The 23,309-nt window shown below is 36.0% G+C and overlaps 2 protein-coding genes across 2 annotated transcripts in view; one reads left to right on the top strand and one right to left on the bottom strand.

Annotated features, from left to right (window-relative positions):
- The first annotated feature begins 428 nt into the window (after nt 1–428).
- Nucleotides 429–5,005, top strand: LOC105828929 (GTP-binding protein 2). The gene is given in 9 exon segments (XM_012667507.3): nt 429–648; nt 870–1,002; nt 1,697–1,975; nt 2,054–2,362; nt 2,484–2,744; nt 2,861–3,251; nt 3,423–3,630; nt 3,632–3,709; nt 3,971–5,005. Coding segments are annotated over 8 exon segments (1,896 nt in total). The 5' UTR covers nt 429–648; nt 870–917; the 3' UTR covers nt 4,256–5,005.
- Nucleotides 5,006–8,438: 3,433 nt separating this feature from the next.
- Nucleotides 8,439–23,309, bottom strand: part of LOC105829959 (mucin-17) — an 86,601-nt gene continuing 71,730 nt past the window's right edge. Inside the window, exons 8-11 of the mRNA XM_036286765.1 lie at nt 22,779–23,072; nt 12,880–13,528; nt 12,045–12,567; nt 8,439–11,834 (exon numbers count right to left, since the gene is read on the bottom strand). Coding sequence (XP_036142658.1) covers nt 10,980–11,834; nt 12,045–12,567; nt 12,880–13,528; nt 22,779–23,072 — 2,321 coding nt within the window. The 3' untranslated portion in view covers nt 8,439–10,979. The remainder of the gene's footprint in view (nt 11,835–12,044; nt 12,568–12,879; nt 13,529–22,778; nt 23,073–23,309) is intronic.

The raw sequence follows: 23,309 nt of genomic DNA, 5'->3' as shown, positions 1-23,309 counted from the left end.
AATAATTTCTTTATAAAAACATTAGTATTTCATAAGACTTTTGACATGTAATTAAAAAGTATGATAGTCATTCAAATAATTTTAATTAATTACTTATAAATCAGCCAAATTAAATACAGTTTTTACTTAAAATTTGTATTTTGTATGCAGAGTTTTGAAATGAAATTGAAAAGATCTGATAGTGTCATCTGGATAATTTAAACTAAAAGTAATTAATATATTTTTTAATTATGTAACATGTTGGCTAATTTATTCCGACGATAAACGGATTACGTTACGTCTCGATATTCAATGGCAATACATGTTTCTTAGGGAAACAAGAGATTGCGAGCTGATGTTCCTAGGAAACGTATTCTCCTATTGGATATTGGAATTTTGTGTTGGCTACCTCAGTCGTCCCGGCTGGTGATCTGTATCGCTCGAAACGAGTTTTCCGCTCTACGTTCCGTCGTTCGCGGTCGGTCAGGATATGACGGACAGTTCGTGACCTAGTTGCACAGAGGAAGGAGAAGAGCGAGAAGAAATATCGCGGTGAAGTGTCGCGCTTTATCATGTCCTGCGACTTCGAGGGTACCATCAACCTGAACGCACGATCGCGACGGAACGTATTTAATTTTTGAGCCAGAGGACGGAAATTCGAAAGATGCGGTGAGTGTAGTAAAGACCACAGAATCGCCGAGGTGCGCGAGAAGTATTTCTCGCGCGAGTCCCTTCTTTTCTCTTCTGTCACTTTTACTTTCGAAACAGCTGTGCGACACGACCGATCGGTCTCTTTATCTCACCCAAAAATCAACGGGTTTCCGTGTTTTCTCGCGATATCGCATCTGCGTCTGCCTTATCTCTGTTGACATTGGCACTGTTTGTTCTAGCGCAATGTGTCATAACATCACACGCACCCACGTCTGTCAGATCTCTCGATGAAACGTCTCTATATACACGCACACATTTACGTATACGCGGCGGGAATCCCTGAATGTACGCCACTGTTTGGAAGAAAGAAGTGTTAGTACGTGTAAATAAAAATTTCCATTTAATATAAAAAAACCCTCCTCACTGATAAGGCTTGATAGGTATGTAAAAGAATAACTGTGCAGTGTGCATCTCTCTTTTTTTTGTGCGAAAGCGGCTGATGGAAATATAACAATAGATTTCTCCTTTCTTTTGGAGATTGCATCATTTCATCCAAAGAAGAAGATTGCGATAGAATTTTGTCTATTATATTTAAGGCAGATTACTTTAATAGAAGTTTTTTTTGGACATTTTTATTAAGAAAAAACGAATGCAAGCAGAATAAAAAATTTTATTGAATTTAAAGTTACCATGAATTGAGACATTGCATAAATGTGATGCAATCTGTATTTCATGTGATATTACATTGTATTAAAAGTTATTTCATACTTCTTACACTATATCTTTTAAAAATATATTTTCTAGAGTTTTTATTTTTATAAATATATAAACTTATATATATGTATAATTATATTATTTTTAAATAATATATATTACAGAAATAATTTATATGAAATAAGAAATATCTTTTCATTTATTTGTTTATTTTTTTAATTTTATTAGAATTATTTTTACAACTGTTTTTATTAAATATAAAATTAATGAATCATATTTTTTTCATAATTTTATAGTCATGAACAAATATCCATGAAAATTATATGATTAATATAATGATTAATAATTACAGATATGGAGTCATTTCTACAACTTTTTGATCCACAAAATGATAAGGATTTGAGGAGGAGGCGCTGGGACGATTTTGAAAATGAAGGGAATGGATTGTCAGACTGCGACACTTCTAGTGCCGACGAGGATCAAGGAGACCGTCTACCACCGGAGCCGGAACAAGGAAACGTAGAGTACAAATTAAAATTGATTAATCCATCTAGTCAACGTTTTGAGCATCTTGTCACGCAGATGAAATGGAGGCTAAGAGAGGGACATGGAGAGGCGATTTATCAAATTGGTATGGATAATTGTAACAATTGCAATTGTAAATTTGTGTTACTTTTTTTGCTTATTTTAATATATCACATATATGTAGGAGTGGAGGACAATGGAAGATTGGCGGGATTAACAAAAGAGGAAATGAAAACATCCTTGAAAACGCTGAAGGATATGGCTTCCAGACTGGGCGCTACTATAAGAATATTACGCGAGCGAATAGCCACGAGTTCCACAAGTAACAAGACTTTGGCGTCACAAAATAATAATAATAACAAGGAGGAAAAGAAAGTCGCTGAAGTGTTGGTGAAAAAGTTGCGAAAGGATGACAGAGAGGATCAGGATAGTATCGTAGATCTGAGACTGGCAGTCACCGGTGCGCAGGATGCTGGAAAGTCAACTCTCTTAGGTGAGAGGATTAACAAAGGATTATTTAGAGAAATGACATTGACAGTCTAAACTACGCTCTACGTTATACGAATGCATCGAGAGCACAATTACAAGGATTGTAAGCGAAACTATGTATGTAGGGGTACTGACGCAGGGTGAGCTGGACAATGGTAGAGGTAGAGCGAGGCTCAACATGCTACGTCATCTGCACGAGATAAAGACTGGTCGTACATCTTCGATATCACACGAGATTATCGGATTCAATAGCACAGGTCACGTCTTGAACTATGCCGAAATGGCGACAGCCGAAGAGATATGCGAGCACGCGTCGAAAGTCGTTACATTTATCGATTTAGCTGGACATCGGAAGTACTTGAGGACGACGGTGCTTGGGCTGACAGGTACATAATTTTTATCTTATAATATTTTATGATTAATCATTTTCGACAACTTTAAAATTAATTAAAAATTATATGATTTTAAAAAATTATTTAAAAATAATTATACTTTCTCACAGGATATTCACCGCATCACGTTATGTTGGTGGTAGCGCCACCTTTGAACGAAGCGTCGCAGGAACATATGGCTCTCTGTTTAGCATTAAAACTTCCTTTCTTTATCGTCGTGAATAAAATTGATTTAGGATTTTGCATATCTGAAACTTTAGTTCAACTCAAGAACGCTATGATGACGCAGGGTTATCCTAAGCAATTAGTATTGTTTAGCAATAATGACATACCGTCATGGGACTACACATCCGATGTGATACCAGTATTTAGTGTTAGTTGCGTTACCGGCGAGGGTCTAGAGGACTTGACTATGTTTATTAAAAATTTGTCACCTTACGAGACGAATTCAATTGACTCGGACCCGGAATCATGTCTATTTCAAATTGATGAGACGTTTAGGTACGTGTAATCAACATCTGTACATCTAAATATTTTAAAACTAAAACTTCTGAGTTTTTTAAGTATTCCGTAAATATAAATCTAATTTTTATATTTTTAATATCTCGTAGAAAATAGACTTTACAAGTATTTCAGACGTTACATGAAAAAATGACTTATTTTATTTTATAGGGTGGCAGGTTTGACGCAACCAGTTTTAGGAGGATTACTTGTTAAGGGAGCGATCGCACCGGGAACTCGTTTATTGGTAGGACCCTTGCCGGACGGAGAATTTAGTCCAGTGAAAGTAGTTAGTCTACATCGTAACAAAGCTCCGTGTTGTTTGGTACGAGCGTCACAGAGTGCCAGTCTGACTCTAGCGCCACCGACGAATCGTAGTCCCTCCTTTGCCACATCTTCGTCCAGGGATGGTCTTGGTCTCTATACGCGATCGACCACACGCAACACTTTTCTTTCAGGTGTGTGAGAGACTTTGATGTACATGAGAAACTCTATTTCTTAACATTTGCATTAATTTCATCGGCAATAATATAAATTCTTAGATTTTTAGTACTGGAAGTATATATCAAAACACAGTTTTAGTATCAACAAACTTTATATTTTTTTGAAATTGATTTTTAATATAAATTTTAAATTTGCAAGTGAAATATTTGATCAAGTTACACAGTTTTCGTCTTAACTTTTACAAAAATATTAGAAACTTAAATATTATATTTCAGGCAACTGTATTGATAGTATATCATGCCACTGCGATATTTCCTGGATTTCAAACAACAGTACACGTGGGTAACGTGAGGCAGACTTGTGTCATTGAGGGAATAATGGGCGCAGATGATAGGGGACTGCAGACAAATGACACCGCTTCTGTGCTATTTAGATTCGTCAGTCATCCAGAGTATCTTCACGTCGGAATGCGGCTATTGTTTAGAGAAGGGCGTACTAAGGGAATTGGCAAAATCACGCAAATCTTTCCCATGATTGGTTCGCAGAACTCGATCAAGTAATGGAAATTAAATAGCGCGATGTATTGACATATGAGATATAGTATTTATGTAAATGTAATTTGAAAATGAAAGAAAAAAATGCCTGAATGTTTTATAAAAGCAGAATTTATTACTGACGTTATTGACAGTGTATTGATACAGTTATGTTTGATTATAGCATTGCTCAAAATCATTACGGATTCGCTTCTTAATATAAATGATTGAATAAACTTGAAAGAGTTTCGTTTAGTTTATAAGTCAATGTAAATATATATTATGCTTTGCAACTTTTTTGTTGTTCAAACAAAATTGCTCAAACTATGATTCCGTTATTATTTTGAGCAGTGTATTATCATGCCACAGAAAAAAATTTTGTGTGTATAGTTAGGTGTTTTATTAAAATAGTGTATATTTAAAAGTGAGATAAACGATATGTTTCAATGCAAGGGCAGATAGAGAAAGTTTTCTGACCCAAAAGATGTTTTCTATTATTTTGTGCAATATTAGCGTAAAATAAAAAAATATTAAAATAATTTATTTTTTGTGTGTGTGTGTGAGAAAAGTTAGAAATTTAAGATACATTCAAAGAACATACAGTATGTTACAAGGCAAGGGCGTCACTAAAATTTTTGGCCTGAAGGAAAGCTTTATATGTATATTGTATCTGTACATAAGGACGAAGATATCCTCGAATGATTTTTTTTAATATGCTGCTGTATGTATTAAAATATATTCAAAGTTTATGAAGTAAAAACGTGCATGAAAATATTATAACGCGTGTTTTTTAATACTATAATATATTATTTTATGTTTAATGTTTTAAATTTTATGTTCCAGATTATAAATATTGTAAAAAAATGAAATCTCTCTAACCTTTTTTTGAATGTAGTCTCTGAAATGTAAATTTTTTTGCTATACACTGTTACTGCCTTTGATAATAAACAATATTAAATATACAACAATTTTGTTTACTAAAAGATCATAATTTATTGTACTTTATATGTACAATTAGAGTTGCGAGTTTTTGAGGTTTAATGTCAAGCATCATTACTTAGAAAGATACAAGAAAAATAAAACTTGAAGATAATTTCTGTGTTCTGTATCAATTAAGTTAGAAATTAAGTAACGTGAAAATTTTTCAATATTTCTAAAGCTGATCTACATATATATAATAGAAGTACTACCGCCATCACTTTCAGTTATTAATAACAGAGAGGAACCTGAGAGAGGTCATTGCGTCGTTTTAAGGTGTTTTCATCCATCAGTGCCTCTATATGCACAAAGTGTGCACATTAAACTACGTAGTCAAATATCTATGAATTCTGTAATGTGCATGACTTTTTGGGTCTCTTCTATGCTCACGTTTATTTGATTCTGTTTAATGCTATATCCATAAATTTTACAATTATATGCATTCATATTTTAAATCTATTTTATGCAAGTGTGCATAATTGTGTTCTATAAATGTGTAATACCACATATACATGATATAAATTCAAATAATTTATTTGATAAAAATTCACTCACCGATTGCTGTCGCTGCTCCTGCTGCTGATGCTGCTGCTGCTGCTACTGCTACATTCCTTTTCTGGTTTTGATTCTGAAAATGTGATAAATATTATTCCTAAACTCAAACACAAAAGAAATGTATCACTTGAAAAAATAGTATATTTAATACCGAGTCGCTCCATGGATGCCACTTTCTGCTGACATCATTCTGCTATTCTCGAACCGCACATTAATAACGATCGCCCGATACTTTATTCGGCAATCCCGATATTACGAATAATATATCACATACACGAGTAAAACGTAAACCGCACGCGAGAATTTCACTTGGCGCGACCATTACATTTGAAAAAATACGTGAAAAGGCTCGTCTCATTGACGGCGAAATCAACATGGCACGAAAGTGCCAAATTCGTTCCGAGAATTTCGTATGTTCGCACGACGACTGAGTAGCACTTCACTTAATTGGCACTCGCGATATTCTCGCACACCGAACGTATCCCCTTCGAACAAACACTTCGCTCGAACGCGCACGCGAACACTTCACTCAAAACCGAAAGTAAACGCACGACGCCGCGCTTTACACATAAATACGACCTCTGCTACGCGTACGATCTCACAAGGCTCGCGTATCGTTTGCTAGCACGACGGCACTCTCAACACAACACCGCACAATACGAATTCTGAACACACGAGCACGCAGAGACACGCACGGACACGCACGGAGTCGACAGAGCGTCTGACCGGCGCTGGAGTGGCGTACGTGACTGGAGCGCGGAGCAACATGGCGGCAGCGGCGCAGCGTGCGCAGGCGCGGCGAGTCAACAAGTCGGTCGCCTAGCAACGCCGGTGGCGCCGACTACCGCCGAGTCTGCCTACCAGCGGTCACGTACGCCATGTTACCTCGCGTTCCAGCGCCGGTCGGATGCTCTGTCGACTCCGGCGTGTCTCGCGTGTTCGGAATTGAATTGTCCGGTGTTGTGCAGGCATTGATTTTCGTTCCGGGCAAAGTTTTCGTGTGCGCGTATTCGCTCGAAGAGGGTACGCAATCCGTTCGGTAGAATGTCGATCGGGCCAGAAATGAAACTTCACTGGTCGTCGCGCAATCATACAGAGATACAAAACTCTGGCAGCGAATTGCTTCTGTTCAGTGTGCCTCGACGTGTGCATTCAAACGATTTTTGGAGCTTTTTTCGGGTTTTGTTTCGTGACGTCACGCATCATACCACTTTTCTGCCATATTTTCTTTTTGATGCCGCCAATCAGACAAGCCGTACTTTCATGTCGTACGTCGTATCATACGTCAGTTCGATAATCGCGCACTTCAGACGATTGACCGATGCCGGACGAAAGATCTTGTTCCCGCTCGTTCGCTCGCTCGACGACAATTTGCGATCGATATTTTCAGCGTATCGTACACCTCAGCCGCATGCAGTAGGATAGGTAAGTGTACAACTTTTGTGGTTGATCGAAAACATCCTGATTGAATCTCAGTATTAAAGATTCGATATGAAATGCATTCCACAGAGGAGGCAAAGGCAGGCACTTCCCGCGCAGTGACTTCTCTTTTCGGAAATGGCGAGACGCAGACGCGAGGTATACGCAGTTCGGTGAGTGAAAGCACATTCATTATGCTGCTGCGGCGATAATAAAATAAAATATATCAATTTCTCCCTGTGCCATGTAAAGCTTGTCGATATTTAGCGATTGCTTTTTCTTGCGTTTGCTTTCAAAGATGAATTATCCGAGAAAAAAGCCTGCATGTAATATATTCAATAAGATATGTTATTGCGGGCTGCCAATTACAGATATATTCAATACAATAATATATGCTATTGCAGTATCAATATTGTACTTGCATTAATAGCAAATATTATTGTACCGAGTATTTTATGTAGTTGACAGCCCGCAATCACATATATGTTATTGGCTATATTACATTTTTTTTCTGTATGTATATAATTCGACATAAATATATATAATTACTTATATATAAATTTACTCGTGTATTTTTATTTTTTTTTGTTTAATCTCTGATCATATACAAGGAAAGTAATAAGATAAAAAATAGTTAAAAAGATGATAGTCATTGTTGTTTTATATACACAAAAAAAGTAATATAGCCAATAATATATGTAGTTGCGGGCTGCCAATTACATAAAATACTCAATATAATAATATTTGGTGTTAATGCAAGTACAACGTTGATACTGCAATAGCATATATTATTGTATTGAGTATATCTGTTGGCAGCCCGCAACTACATAGCTTATTGGATATATTACATTTTTTTCAGTATAGAAGTTTGAGAAAATTAAAAAATTTCTTACATACAATCATATACAATAATATATAAAATTGTGTATATAAATTGTGTATATAATTATATTTGGAATGTTGTGCAATGTGATTGTAATTTTTTTGTGGAAAGAGAAGCAATGCAAGTTTTATTTATTTTTTAAATATTCTTATATTTGTTTTTTCTAGACACAGATAAAAATTTTAATATAAAAGAAAGAAAACGTATATATATATAAATTTTATATATAATTACGTGTATATATATATATATATATATATATATATATATATATATATATATGTGATTATATGTATATATTGGGAGTTGTATTAGATTTTTTCTGGGATAATTATCTACTTGAAGCATAGGAATAAAGAAGATATACTCATCGGCTCTCACGAAATATTTTCATTTATTCTGAGCAAAGTACAAAACACGTTTCCAGCTTTAAGACCTAGCGGGTTATATTTTGCAAAATTACTTCCGTCCCTTGCGCGATTGTAAATAATCGACGTCAACGCCTCGTCGACGATACCTCGGCGCAGTTCGAAATAATTTAATTAAGGCAACTTTTGTATTACGCTATACATATCATCGTTATCCTCCTTGTTCATATGTTTACATATATAATTTGTATATTCTCTCTATTTACGATTCGATGATCGTACAAAATCGATCCGACGTGATAGATTACGCATGTGATTAACGGCACTTTTCTGCTCGAAAAATCTCCAAAACGCAGTATATATATATATATATATGTATACGTACTAAATTCTATCTCGACTAGACTAGCAAGCGATCGAGACTTAAAATCGGTTTATGCTACTCGCGTAATCGTAATTATATACAATTTTCGCCGAAGCGAACTTGGGGAGTTGGATCTTGCTGTCGAGGTCGACAAATAAATTAATACATTAATGATTGAACTCCCGATTTGGCGTCGTCGGCAAACGAGTTTGCCGATGCATAATGACAAACTTCGTACGGTAAACGATAAATCGCGAGTTGTATTAGAATTTATTTTTTCGTCATTCCTCTGGTAAAAAAATTCTCATAATATCTTATAATATTCTTAAGAAAATTTTTCATATTTTAATTATAAGATTTCTGTACATATAAATATTTCAGGATAATAGTACTCATAATCAATGATGGTTGTTTATCAAGCACAACAATTACAATTTTCGCTTCTCATTTCCGCATAAGAAATTTACAATGAAAAAATAGTTCCCTTATGAAGAAGACAAAAATAAATTCTATGATAATTAGATAAATAAATTATGATTCATGTCTTTTTATACTCATAATAAAAATTATAATTTGAAACAGAAAATGTACGTTTTTGTTCTATAATTTCCAAAGAAAACTTTAATCTGAAGAAATTTTTTAAAAATATTTTTAATCTTTAATCTTTATTTCAATTATTTCTCTTATTAGAATATTTCAGAAAAATTCTTTAAAAAATTTTTTTACCAGGGTTTTTTAAATAAAATGAAAAAGATTATCGGATGACGTTACTTCTTAGCTTAGTAAAAATATCTTGGCAATAATTGTCTCATGAACAATCTTAAAAATTTTTTAATAATAAATAATTCTACTCAACTCGTCAATTTCTATCATCTACGAGCGATTAATAGTTTACCGTACATAGTTTTCATGCGGCTATTGACTACCAATATCCTTCTAATTTCCGTAAATAAATTAAAATTGTTAGCCCAAATTATAAAATACTGCATAATATCTCCATTTGAATAAAGGTAACAATAAAATTCTTATTAGAACTACGAAGGAGCTTTGTCGTTAGTTTTTTCGTGTTGCGGATAGAATTCCGCGAACGAAACTTTGTGCATTACTGTTATAAAGAATATAATGCATCTGCATTTCTTGTGTTTAAGAATATGTATCAAGATGAGATTATAATACTCATTTAATTTTTATTTTGTTTTTTAAGAGCGTTCGATCGTAAGCATTGAGATCCTACAAAGATCAAATCGTTTTCTTTCGTTAGAAGAAGGCTCGCTTAGCATAAAGAATGAGAAAATATCGAATATATTATTATCAATACATCGGTATATTGATATTTACGGCATTGCGTCTTAATTCGAGACTAAATTTATAATATCGTACATACGTAAAATGGTTCTTTATAAAACGGTTATATAAAATAGGCATTCGATTGAGATTATTAGTGTCGAGAATATCTTATTTATTGCTTATTATTTGATTGAATTACGTATACGAGATTTAGCAGACCGATTTGAATTACATAAGATAACGTGTCAAAATCAATTTTACATTCGATTGACAGAATATGACGTAATAATTATGATATTATTGCGTTGATTGTTTGCTTTATGCAAGAAGCCTTGCAATACTAATTACCGATATCACGTTTATAAATTATTGTCATTTAGCAGATGCAAGCTGCTATTATATATATGTATATATATATATATAATTAGGATAAAAAATTCAATTTAAATAGATCATAGTTAATAAATACATCGCGTCGAAATTTCTAAGTGGATTCAGATATCCTTGCTATTACCTCTTCATTAATGTACTAAATAAGATATCGTTATTAAAAAATTTTAGTTGCATTAGTTACCTGCAAGAAAAATTTTATAAATAGTTTATTAATACTATTAGTTTATTATTACTAATAGTTTATTAAAACTCTAGAAATCAAATTCACTATTATAATTAAAACACTGCTTTGTTTTTTTACAGACATTATGTCATAATATATATTCAAGTCAGTTTTAATTTAACAAACTCTTGTATGCATAAATGCTTTACCTGCAATTTAATAATTGGGTATATTAAATTTTGACTATTAAGTTATCTCAACTTGCTAATATATATTGTACAATAATGAAGAGTTAAAGGTTTGTGCAAGGCCGTTGTCCTCATTATCGACATATTCGCGGATCACAGAGCGGTTTCGAGAGTAGGAGCACTCGGACTTCGCGGTGCAACATTTTGTGTTACCGCGTGTCGCGGAGATTCCGATCGCGCTCTAAATCTCTTACTGAAGTAGAGATTCTGCGATGGATTAGTGCTGGTGGGTGTACTGGCCAGGAACTGGGCTCTCGCCAATTGGTTACTGATTCTCCTCGACTCGAGAGCACTTAAGGGATCCTGACTCTTAGATTCGAGCGTATTACTTTTCAAATACTGCAGCGCTGTGTTGGCGCTATCGCGAATGTCGTTTTGAGACAACAAAGATGAAGTATCTTGATCGATTATCGTGGTTTTCACGGGAGATGTGATTTGTGTAGGATTATTTGAGATGATTAATTCTCGAATATGGTTATTTTGATTTAATGATTTGATTGCGGGATCGAGATTGAGTTCGTTTGTAGACGTCTTGTTCGCCGTTAATTTATCGTTGAGATCCTTGCAATCGGTGATACGCAAATGATTCGGTAGATCGATGCAGAGATCCAATTGCCGCCTAGAATTCAGTCTTGAAATGGGAGACGTATTCTCCGGCGAGGGCTTCATCGCTTTCTCCTCCGCCGCGGTATCCTCGATTATAGTGGACGAAAGAACGTCGGTTCTCGGGGTCTGAAACCTCCAAACCGAGCGTGGACTCAGGACTTTCGTCAAGGGACTCTGATGAGCGTTTGGTGATGATTGCTGTTGCTGTTGCTGACATTGCTGGCGCGATAGTTTTAGCTGCTCCGCCGCCGATAGCCGTATAGGACTGGCTTTTACACTTTGCTGAAGGAGCAAACGTTTGAAATCCATTCGTGACGTAGGCGATTGCACCGTAGTCGGTATCTGGAATGAATCGGGTAAATTAACGAGAGAAATAAATTATATTGCAAACATATAAATCAAATTTGTAAAATTTTAGAAAGATCAGATACATCAATTCGTATTAAAATAAATATATAACTTGAGCTTGGATATTAAATAAATTAATAACTAATAAAGAAACAATTTCTCTAACAGAAATTGAAGATATGATTTCTGAATTGATGATTTTACCTCTAAAGAAGTTTTTTGAGATTCCGGGCTCCAGCTGTGCCTGGTGCCGGCCGGTGTTTTCACCAGGGAGTTCATTGATCCGTACGGCGATAGGTTCTCGTTGTCGTTTTCGTTGAGCTTGATATTGAGTTTCTTTTTTGACTTATGAATCGCGGCAAATAGCTCCTCATTGGACATGGTACTTTTGGTGGGCGACAGAACCAAATTAGTCGGCGTGGTTCTACCGGAAGAGGTTTGGACGGGAGTGCTTCTACCCGAGGAACTGCTTGTTGGTATCGGCGACGAGCAATTATTGCCGGCGGTGGTCAGAGCTAGACGTTCCGCCACGGTTGGCACCGATCGTCCGTACTGGCTGGTGGGAGTGGACGATTTGAAGCCGTTATTGTAGCCACCGTGCCCGATCGGCGAAATTGGATTATTCCTTAGAACGTCCGCGTTAGGAGACCTCGTGAGAGGATCGTTGGCGGGTGAAGATGCGAAGAATCGATAGCCGTGTGCAGCCTGACTTAGAGGTGTTGCGAATCTATAGACAAGACAATGTAACGTTTTAAAGGTCAATAGCAATAGCGTCACTTGCAGTAATAAACTTGATTATTAACGATTCTATATCTTTCAATCCATCTTTTATAATAAAGATATAAATAACTATAATTAGTGTTCAATTTTTAATATTAACATTATTTTATTATTAATAATGTTATTAATTTTTAATATTTTGATATGAGTGTGTATGTGTATCTTTGCTAAAAAAATTCACAATTAATTTAAAAACGCAACTAGAAAGAGAGAAGAATCCTCTTATTTCTCTTCTAATTGTTCTTCTTATGTCTCCTACCTATTTCTAACATCCACGACCGATTGAGGTTGATTCTGCACAAATCTGCCTCTTGTTGTCTCCTCTTGCTCCAAATTTCTTTTCTCCGCGTCCACTTGGAAAACGTGTTGAGCCTGCTCGCTCTCAACAACCGTGACCCTCTGTTGACCCTGTTTCGCTAGCATATGCATGCTATTAAGAGAACCACGTCCCAGACCTCTGGTGATATCTGGCGTAACACTACGAGGTGGTTCGATCTCTCGTTGAGGCCTTCTTGTCGGCAGGGTGTAGAACTGCTGTGATTGATTGACATCTTTGGCTGGTGAACTGAACTGCTGATTCCTCGCATTGTGCATGTACACCGTTTGATAGTTGCAAACTCGTTGCTGATATTCATAGTTCGATATCCTCTGCTGATCGAGAAGGTTTTTGCGGTTGTCATATTGTTGGATGTTTCGACGAGGATCGTAAAAGTCTTGGTTTTGCGCGATCGATTGCTTCTCGTTCTCGGGATAGGCTCGCAGATTCGGTGGCTGTGTGTCCTTTAGGATCTCTTGATATTTATGTGATTTTTGTCGATCCTCCGGTTTCGGTGGGGCGATGTAGGGCGGCGGTTGAACGATTGCTTGCGGTGGTATGGATTCCGGAGGTATAGACAGTAAAGTGTTGTCTGTAACAGTTAAGGGAATATTTTTACGTTTCTCACAAGTGGTAGGATAGGATATGTTTCTCTTAAATTCTTAATTATGATTATTTTAGTTTGATAAAATACAGTATAGAAATTACTATGTCCTAAAAGTCTTTAAACTGATTAATATTCTTGAAAAGATAACGCAAAGTGATTTTCTCGAAGACTTGTTAGATTTAAATCATGCCTACATGTTATAATTGTGATATACTTCATTACACGATTATTTATTACGTAATACGGTTTTAAATATGCGATTAGAAATTGCATAAGATGATTTTAACGATTATAATTTCATATGTTATATATTGTAATATATACATATGGACATAAATATATATGAAAAGTATGCACATGAAAACTATTATTAAAATTGTGTGCGATTAACCAAGCAAAGCGATTATGTTGCAAAAGCAGCACAAACACAAGCATGCAATAAATAAAACGTGAGAAAATCATAATATAGCGCACGAGTTTGATGTAAATTTTTGTATGAGCCATCTGAATTATTAAATTTTAGTATTCAGTGGTTAATAATATTAAAACATATATTAATGTAATTTATAATTTCTATTATATGACATTAAATATTACATGCAGACATAACTTATATTTCAGAAAAGTTTAAAGAATTATTATAGTATATATATTATATATGAAAAAATTCACATTCCTTTTTACATCAAACTTACACGCAATACCTAGGAAGTTAAAAAAAACGTACTCACCAGATACATGGAGCATGGAACTATGATATGTGGGTGTGAGTTACTAGTGCGGGTGCCACACGCGGTGCATTTTTTTTTTTTTCTAAAACTATACAGTAGGCACATATATGGAGATACATAAAACGAAAAATAATAGGCGAAAAACAGGCGGGAACTTAGAGGATGGTGCAATGATATTTACAATCTCAGAGGTGCATATGACGTGTACACGGATGAAATGAGACGATAAAGAGAAAAGAAAGAAATAAAAAAAATGACAAAATGCAAATGCTTTCCAAAAAGAATGACGTCTATTCACATACATTCCTAAATCGTTAAAATGACATCGACGACAGTAATATTGTACTTTTTATGTACACAGGCAGCAAGTTGCGTCGCGATAATGCAACATTGCGAGGGTACAAGAAAAAAAAAATGTACATATATGTGACTATATAATAACGTTGCTTACAGCGGGTATGGATTTCTTAAAACGCTCTGCTCATATACACACATATACTGTACACACTGGTAAGTGCATGCTCCCCTGCCCAGGTTGTAAGTACGTCCTCGCGATATTAGTTACAAGCTGATTAATTAACACTGCTGTGTCAGGGTAACACTGTGAGGAATGCGGCGCAAAGTGCGACTCGAATCCCGTTCCACCGTGATTTTCAATTAACGCGCACGGGGCTCGTTTTATAGACGGTTATATGCTATTATATTCCGTAAGCAGCCGGCGCGAAGTCGCATACACACACGCGATGTTATCGCGCTAACTAAGCGCTTGCGAAGTCGACGTGATAACTATCGCGTAGATTACAGGCGCGGTATATACCTATTACAAGAGCAACATCATATCAACGGTGAAGGGAGAGAGAGTGATCGTTTCAGACACGTTAATTCTCTGTGAAATTTACTTGGTTGTATCAATATAATCGACATTCCATCGTGGATCAAACTAACTTTCTACCTTCATTTAACATTTAATATTAGGAACAAAACTTTAGTGATATTTAATTTTATGTAATTTTTTACATGGAATAAAAAAATTAATGCAGAATATTCGGCAACAGGTGGCAAAAAATTTAAGGACTGATTTTTTTTAATGATAAAATAAGGCAAAAATCAAAAATAACGAGACTGTGAAAAAAATCGCAAAAAAAAACGCAAACACAGTATCACCCTGATTGAGACCCATGATTGCAACTACGGGGTTCTATTGTACCCACAGTTAGTCCTTGTTAGTCAGTAATAGACGCTACTTACAACGAGAGGCGAGCACGCATCTCGAGCAAACATGCGACACGGCAAGTTAAGGCACATTTACGAGGATTTCACAAGCATGCCGGAACATGAACTGCCGTTATCTCGATTATGGAAGATGACGGCTGTTTGTTTGTAGAATATTTAACGGTGATCAGTCAATGAGAGTTCTCAACATCCTCCCGTTCGGAGGACAGTTAATTTCGTAATGTTCTTTTCGTAAACTATCAAGTCTTAAAGCAATTACAATTCAGGTCAAAGTACGAGTATAAAACGTAGTATTTATATATAATTTAGATTATAACAACAACAAATATATATATCTAAAGTTTAAGAATAATTATAATGGAAGTTTTCCTCTTAGATATTCCACGGAAAATTCCGATTACAATAATAGGCGAAAGTAATCAGCAAAAATATTAAGGTAACTTAAATACAATAATGTGATTCTTATATCATTAATATGCAGATGAAAGTCAATAACTTCATTTCATGTAACACGCTAATCGTCAATCAATCGTGAGTGAAATACAAAGGGGAAATTGAGGATATCGTAACCGCGTTACTACGTTCAAATGCGTGCATATGAAAAACACTTTTTCCCTTACTGCTATCAACATGAAAAAAAAAAAATCACTCCCGTACGTCACGTCGGGATCACTATTTTCTACCCTCATTCTCGACTTATCACTCAATAAGCGCGAAATAAAGAGCGAGCTGCGTCGAATTATCGCATTTATCGTGAGCAGATAATAGTTTTATAGGCTATGACTAATCCTCTCCTGTTTTTTTTATCATCCGCATGTATTTTTACGGTATATGTACGATATTTATACTGCGTCGCAAGAGAAACGGTCACAGAAATTGCGTAAATCGTCGTAACAGGCTCGTTAATTTTTGTTATGATTACAATTTGTGAAAATTGTAATTATAAATCAATTACCGTCTCTAACGACGCAGCAAGGTATATCCTTTGTGTATGCATAAAATGCGTAGCAACATTTAATGAAATACGGACATTACTCGGTAGCAAACACAATTTGGTATAATTACTCACGAATAATGCTGCTAATAAATATCATTGATATAAACATATAATGACAGATCAGCCACTTTTAAACTGGTTGCAAAAAAACACGTTTATATATTCTCTGATAAGATGACTTAGCGCTCGTTCCGTGCAAAATGATCGAACAGCAAAACATAAATTACGTATACGTATATCTCTTGTCACTGGCCATACGTGTGCAATTATACAGGTGGGTACGGATTAACATAATACTTTCGGCGTAAACAGCTAATTACATAAATTATATTTGAGCTTAATATCTTGCGTATTTCTAACTACGTGAGTGTTCGTAACACAAATAATATATGACAACCACGATTACAGGCCGCTTACGGCCGATTTCGCAACAATTTATATTTATTGTATCGCATCGACGCGATTTCTTTCTCTTTGCACACCTAAATTGGACGGATTTATTCTTATTACGTTTCACACTTAAGTGTCTACATTGTATCCCATGGGTCTGATAATAATTATAAATCAGCAAGAAGATAAAAATTATCGCGGTGGATCCGAGATTTACACGTGCTCCGTCCGCATATCTCTTTCTCTCTCTTTCCTTTTCTCTCCCTCCGTCTCTCGCTCTTAGCTCGTGAACTGTTTTGGAAACCGAAACGAGTATATTATCTGCGATTTAACCACCGTTATCGAGTTTTGGCGATGCGAATTTACGCAACAGCATCGCTCGCTCCAAGGTCTCCCATCGAGGCATCGCAGGTCGTCCAGAACTTTGATTATCTCACATTGTTCTTTCTATCTCCGTCCCGTTTATACGTATCTGTGGGTTGTTGTCAATCAATGCTAATATTATTGTTTACACATTTTATGGGAGATCGGGCATGGTTACGCGCGCTGATAAAAGTCCACTTTCGAGATAAGCGCACACGCGGTATGCGATTCGCGGTTGTGCATCCGTCAAACCGGGGCTGATGCGAAGGGTGAAATACCAGAGGAGAGGATCGACCTTTTCATCTCTTTTTCTTTCTTTTATTTCTCATGTTTTTGTATTTACGGTACTTTCCACTCGTTTCTTCATCTCCTTTTTCTCTCTCTCTCTCTCTCTTTGTGGTCCTTCTTTATAATCGTGCGCTAGTTTTGCAATACCGATAACGGCGCGCGGTCACTCACGCGATGCCGACACTTAATGTTCTCCTGTGATGTCACTGATATAGTCATGGACTTGACAGACAAATTAGCGTCTTATTTGCTCATTTGTGACTCGTGGAATGTTTAGTGGGAATTAAAGATATATCGGTAATAAGAAGAGAAAAACATTTGATTTATCGTCATAAAACGTTTTAATTTTTTTCTATAAAAGAAAACATAAGTTAGAAAAATAATAAATAATGCAACAAAATTTATTCGTCGATATGTACCAGAATGTCTAAAAATTAATTATTATAATATGAGATGTGTATGCACTCATATGACTATTGTGAAATCTTAAAGAATGTTATTTTGTAAAATATTCCAAGTGTAATAAGAGAGAAATTCGTGTTTCAAATAATTTCATTTAAAATATTTTATATTTTGATTATTAAATTTTACTTAAAAATAAAATTCAAATAATGTTATTTAAAATATTTTATATTTTGATTATTAAATTTTACTTAAAAATAAAATGCAAATTATTTTATTTAAAATATCTTATATTTTAATTATTAAATTTTATTTAAAAATAAAATTCGTATAAATAACAATAAAATGAATATATTTTCTGTAAGTCCATACATAAAATTATCAGTTTATGTAATGAATATAAATAAATTTTTTTCAAGATGTATTATTGTATGTACTGATAAAAATATTTTGGTCACAAGATCAAAGCAAAAAAAAAAGGGAACTAATCAAGCTCGAAGCAAACATATACAACACATGTATATATGATAACTTTTCCTTTCTCTAATCATGAGCAATTGAATCTATCGCTAAGGAAAAATTGGAAATTTCGAAAGACATTAATTATCAAATGCAATAAAGAGCATTATCGAATTGATATAAGTTGTGAAAATATTACAAGAATATCTTTTAATGTTTTCTTCAATATTTTCTACATTTATGATAACAATTTTTAATAAATATATTAAAATAACGTAGATTTGTTTATTAAGTCAAGTTTTTTAATATAATAAATAAGAAAAATGTATTAAATATGAAAATAATCATAAATTCAAGAATAAATTTCCAAGTTCTTTTATATCTATTAATTCAAATATAAATCTTTTACGCATAATTCGAGTTTGTTAAAACAGTATATGAAATAAATTGACATACTGTACTTATATAAATGTAAATATAAAAAAATGTTAAGACAATTAATGACAGTAGACGTGACTTATGCTCGTTTTCACCAATGTAAATTAACTTTAATCTTACGTGTAACTCACTTTTTATTCCTTTTTAATTCTTAAAACTAGAAAAGAACAAAGAGTGTAATAAAAGTTGAACCAAAATCAAACTTAATTTACGTTGATAGAAATTAGAATTAGACATTAGACATTAGAATTTACGTTAAATCCATAACTTGCAAGGATGCAGGCGGGATTGCAAGCATAATGATTATGAAGCGATGCGACGATGAATTTTATGACTTTTAACTTACGGGGTCGCCTGGTCGCGATGAAGAGGAGATGTCTCGCCAACATGTTGAAGTATTGCCGCGGCGACTGATCGAGCCGAGAATCGTGAATCGACTTACGACCGTGCTGATCCGTCTATCAGTAGTATTGCCACGGCGACTGTCTGTCTAGCGACAAGGATTTCCTCCCCGTTTTTGTACCGATAACGTTTTATCATCGCGCCAAGCTAAAAACTCGACTTCGTTCTGCGGCGAGTCATCTGACTAGCATGTGAGACTTTCGAAGACTTTACGGAAAAAAACTGGCCTTCGTCCGAAAGTGATTTTCTTGAACTGGCAGATCGATAAGTCGAACATTTACGGACAACAATCACAGAAGATCGATCGTGAATCACGATTTATGGGAGGACGTGACAGGACTGCGTGATTAGACGCGACGATGATTTAAAGAGATGTGACGCCGCACGCTTGTAAAAATACAAGCCGGTTTTCTGTCGGACTACATTTTGTTGTAATCGTAACTTACGGGTCGCGACTTTCGAACGAATTGTGAAGGAAAGGAGGAAGACAGTCTCGCGGACACGAAGGACGAACGGCCGTTTCGACCGGATCGGAGCGCACTGAAAGCGCCGGGACGCGCACGAAAGTATTTCAATCGTCGCAGTGGGGATTTTTGTTTATCGACACCCCGGCCAATTATCATGTCGGGATAAACATCATGTCTGATGCAATTCGCGTTGCTTATTGAGCCAGCGGCTAATGACGCTGATAAGGGTTAACAAAGTGAGTCTTTAAGTCTGAGATCTTCGTGGGAGTTTTCCAGCAAACTGTTAAAGCGGAAGATTGTCTACTCGCCATCCCAACGCGATAATTTCCTGCTCTCCCCCCCCCCCCCCGTCGACGAAAGTTTCAAACAAGTTTGGGGATTTAATATCGTTTTATTTAATCTGGATGAAATAAATGTAACATGAGTGAAAGTTTAATGAATTGGTTCCAGTCTAGTACGATTAGTTTTAATTTATAATGGTCCAAGTTCGCAAAATGCTAATTATTTTAAAGTAATTTGAAACAACAATCGGGACAAGAGACACCTTGTGTGTAACTAGTCTGTAAGAGCATTAATTTGACCTTGCGCGTAACTAGTCTGAACAAGAAAGCTCAACTAAAAAAATTGCAAAGTCTCTGCATGTCACTTGTGTATGACAAAAATCAATATGAAAAACGAAAAGCTTAAGGACAGTCAATAAAGAAGTGTAGAAGTCATTGCCAGTCATCCTATTAATCAACTCTTTTCAAATGCACTTTCTTCTTATCGATGAAACTAATGGACTCTAAAATATTCCACACGCAAGGACTGTCATTTGATGATAAAACTCGAGATTTATCTCCTCGTAAGTATTAAACGCACCGCGGGGATCGTCGACTCGCAGCTGGAAAGATCGGACACGAGTGTCAGATAAGGAAAACGTGACCGGTATGCGTATTTCTCTGTCTGCATCTTTGTTTGAGTGCAAAAAAATTTGCTCGATCTCGCTCTCATCGTGACCATCGTCGAAAATTGGCCCGTTTGATGCACCCATCAATTTGTGAGAGTGACATTTCACCTCGATCCGACGCTGCCAGTTTTGCATACGAGCTGCAATCCGCAGTGCCGATATCCCCCCCCTCCCCACGAGTTCTTCTCCGCTCCAGTTATATCTGATTAGACCTTGATGATACCCGCTCATCATCCGACGATCTATTTTACGCCATTTGATCTTTTTCTCGTTATTTAATCGTTATTTAACAGACTGAGGTATCAAAGTCTCAACGCATCGAAATCATTTCTCTACGAAGTTATCGCGGCGAACCTTTGGCAGCAAAAACGCTGATTTTCGAGATATTGTAATGCTTATTGCACAAAAGCTTGTAATATTCTATGTTCTAGTTTTACTAAATCATATTCTAATTTCTTCTTCAAAGTGTTCACTTTGAAAACATTATTTCAATATTAAAAACAGAAATCCTACAAAGTATGACATTTTTTTCTCTTTGAAAATAAAAATTAGTTTTCCAAATTGTGAAATTTTTCTTGTATAAAAAGAAATTTTTATAATTTCTTTAACTTTTTTTCTTTAAAAATAAAATTGTGTGAAAGTAAAATTGCAAAATTTAATTGCAAAATTTTTAAGATAAGTTTTAAATATTTGTATAAATATGAAATGAGACATTGAGCAAATATTAATTGCTAATTACAGTTAGAATTGTTCTTAAGGAACAGATTCTGAAAAGTATCAGTACGGTTGTACTCGGTGCCTTTAATCATAAGACGTGTTATCACCCGTTATCGTACTCCCCAAGTGAGTAATGATTACTCCCGACTAAGCCCTCGTTTGTTTGTTTTTTCTAAGCGCGACCCGACTTATGTCAGAGCTTGCAGTAGTCCGCGCGCATTATCTCATCGTTCCCGCTTCATATCAGTATTGCAAAACTAATATTGCACACTAATACAATGTTCGCTACTAGATTATCATTATGTCGTTAGGAGAGCATTTAAAGGAAGTACCTTAGTCGCGCCTAGATCTGCAATTTTTATGGAAGACTGACTGACTTTGATAAGACGGAAATAGAAACTAAACAGTTAAATTGTTCTCGCTTCAGCTTCATATTGATATTGCAAAATTTGCTGAATTGTAATCGTTAAACGTGTTATTTTTTACCAGATTTCTGTATCGGTACCAGAATATTTGAGTACTCTAGCCGGTTCTAGATCCAAAGCCCTCGGTCTAGGACTAGTTGGCACCGATTGATGAGGTACTGTTACACTGCTGTCAAAGATCACGTTATTATTGACCCGCGGCTCCGGACTAGAGACCGTCTCGGGATAGTTGATCCTCTCCTTCAGCAATTCCTCCTGCAGCTCCTCGGAGGGCGTCCTGCAAATCTTGGACGACTTTTCCGCTTGATTGCTCGCGGAGAATTTCTTGATAAACATGATCGGACTGTTCGCCATGCGATAACTTTCGCTACGTTTCACTTTACGATTTGCCCTATTGCTGTCCACTGAATCAGAATTTTTCGCGGTCTGATCATCCAATTCCGGACGATCGATAGTCGTGTTCGTATCGCGATCATCGATAGTTGTATCATTTTGACTGTCGGAATCAGGGTTTTTTCTACAGAAGTTCGGAGTATCGAGATCCGAGATCAATAATTTTCTACCTAATTTAGGCGTGTTGCCGGTTGCTTTTAAAATTTTTGGATAGAGGCCCGATTTCTCGAAGTCTAATCGCGAATTCGCGGAATTAATACTGACAGAGTGATTGCCTTTAGACGGAACGCGAACGTTTGGCTCGACGATATCGCCATTGAGCTCCGGCGGATGGTTCTCGTCGCGATCGAAATTTTTGCGCTTCGTTTGTCTGTCTATCTGCGAGCCTCCATGGCAGATTTTGGCTTTGTCTGTGGACTTGTCCGAGTCCGAGAGCTTGTTGCTCGATACTAAAGCGAGAGTCGGATTCCCAGACTGCTTAGACTCATCCTTAGTGCGTGACGGAGCGACAGTCGCGGTGCGTAGTGTCTCTAATCTACCAGTGCGGCAATCGCGGTGCTCGTCAGTGCTGGACGTCTTACCTTCGTCGCCTTGCACGTTGACGTAAGCTCCGCGGACTTGTCTGTGGGGATTGGTCGGGCTCGTGGGACCGACCACGGTTGCCAGTGTGCGCACGTAATCCGGGCTGGTAGCGCGATCGGGACTTCGCGCCGCCCGAATGATTAGTTTGCCCAGTTGAGGTGACGTCGGCGGTGTGATCCTAACGTTCGGAGCGTCCACTGCATCGGCGCTCCTCGTGACGGCGCGAATATTCGGCATCGCGCGATGTAGTAATGGCGACGGACTCGGTGACACTCCTTCTCTGACGAAGGGACCTAAATATTGACGTATTGCGTAAAACCCCAAGTCTGACGCTCAGTAATCAATTAAAGATTCCTCGATTATCAATTTTATTGATTAGCTACTTCTATTAATTCTTATCTTTTCTAAAAGCTCGAAATTTATGTTAAAAAATTATTAATTTATTACAATTTTACTAATATATTATAATATAATAATTGTTAATATTAATAATTTAATACTATAATTTGTTTAATAAAGTATCAGCTAAG

This window comes from Monomorium pharaonis, chromosome 5 (genome assembly GCF_013373865.1).
Source record: "Monomorium pharaonis isolate MP-MQ-018 chromosome 5, ASM1337386v2, whole genome shotgun sequence".
NCBI lineage: Eukaryota > Metazoa > Arthropoda > Insecta > Hymenoptera > Formicidae > Monomorium > Monomorium pharaonis.
The sequence above is the reverse complement of the archived record's forward strand: the minus strand, read 5'-3'. Positions and strand labels throughout refer to the sequence as shown.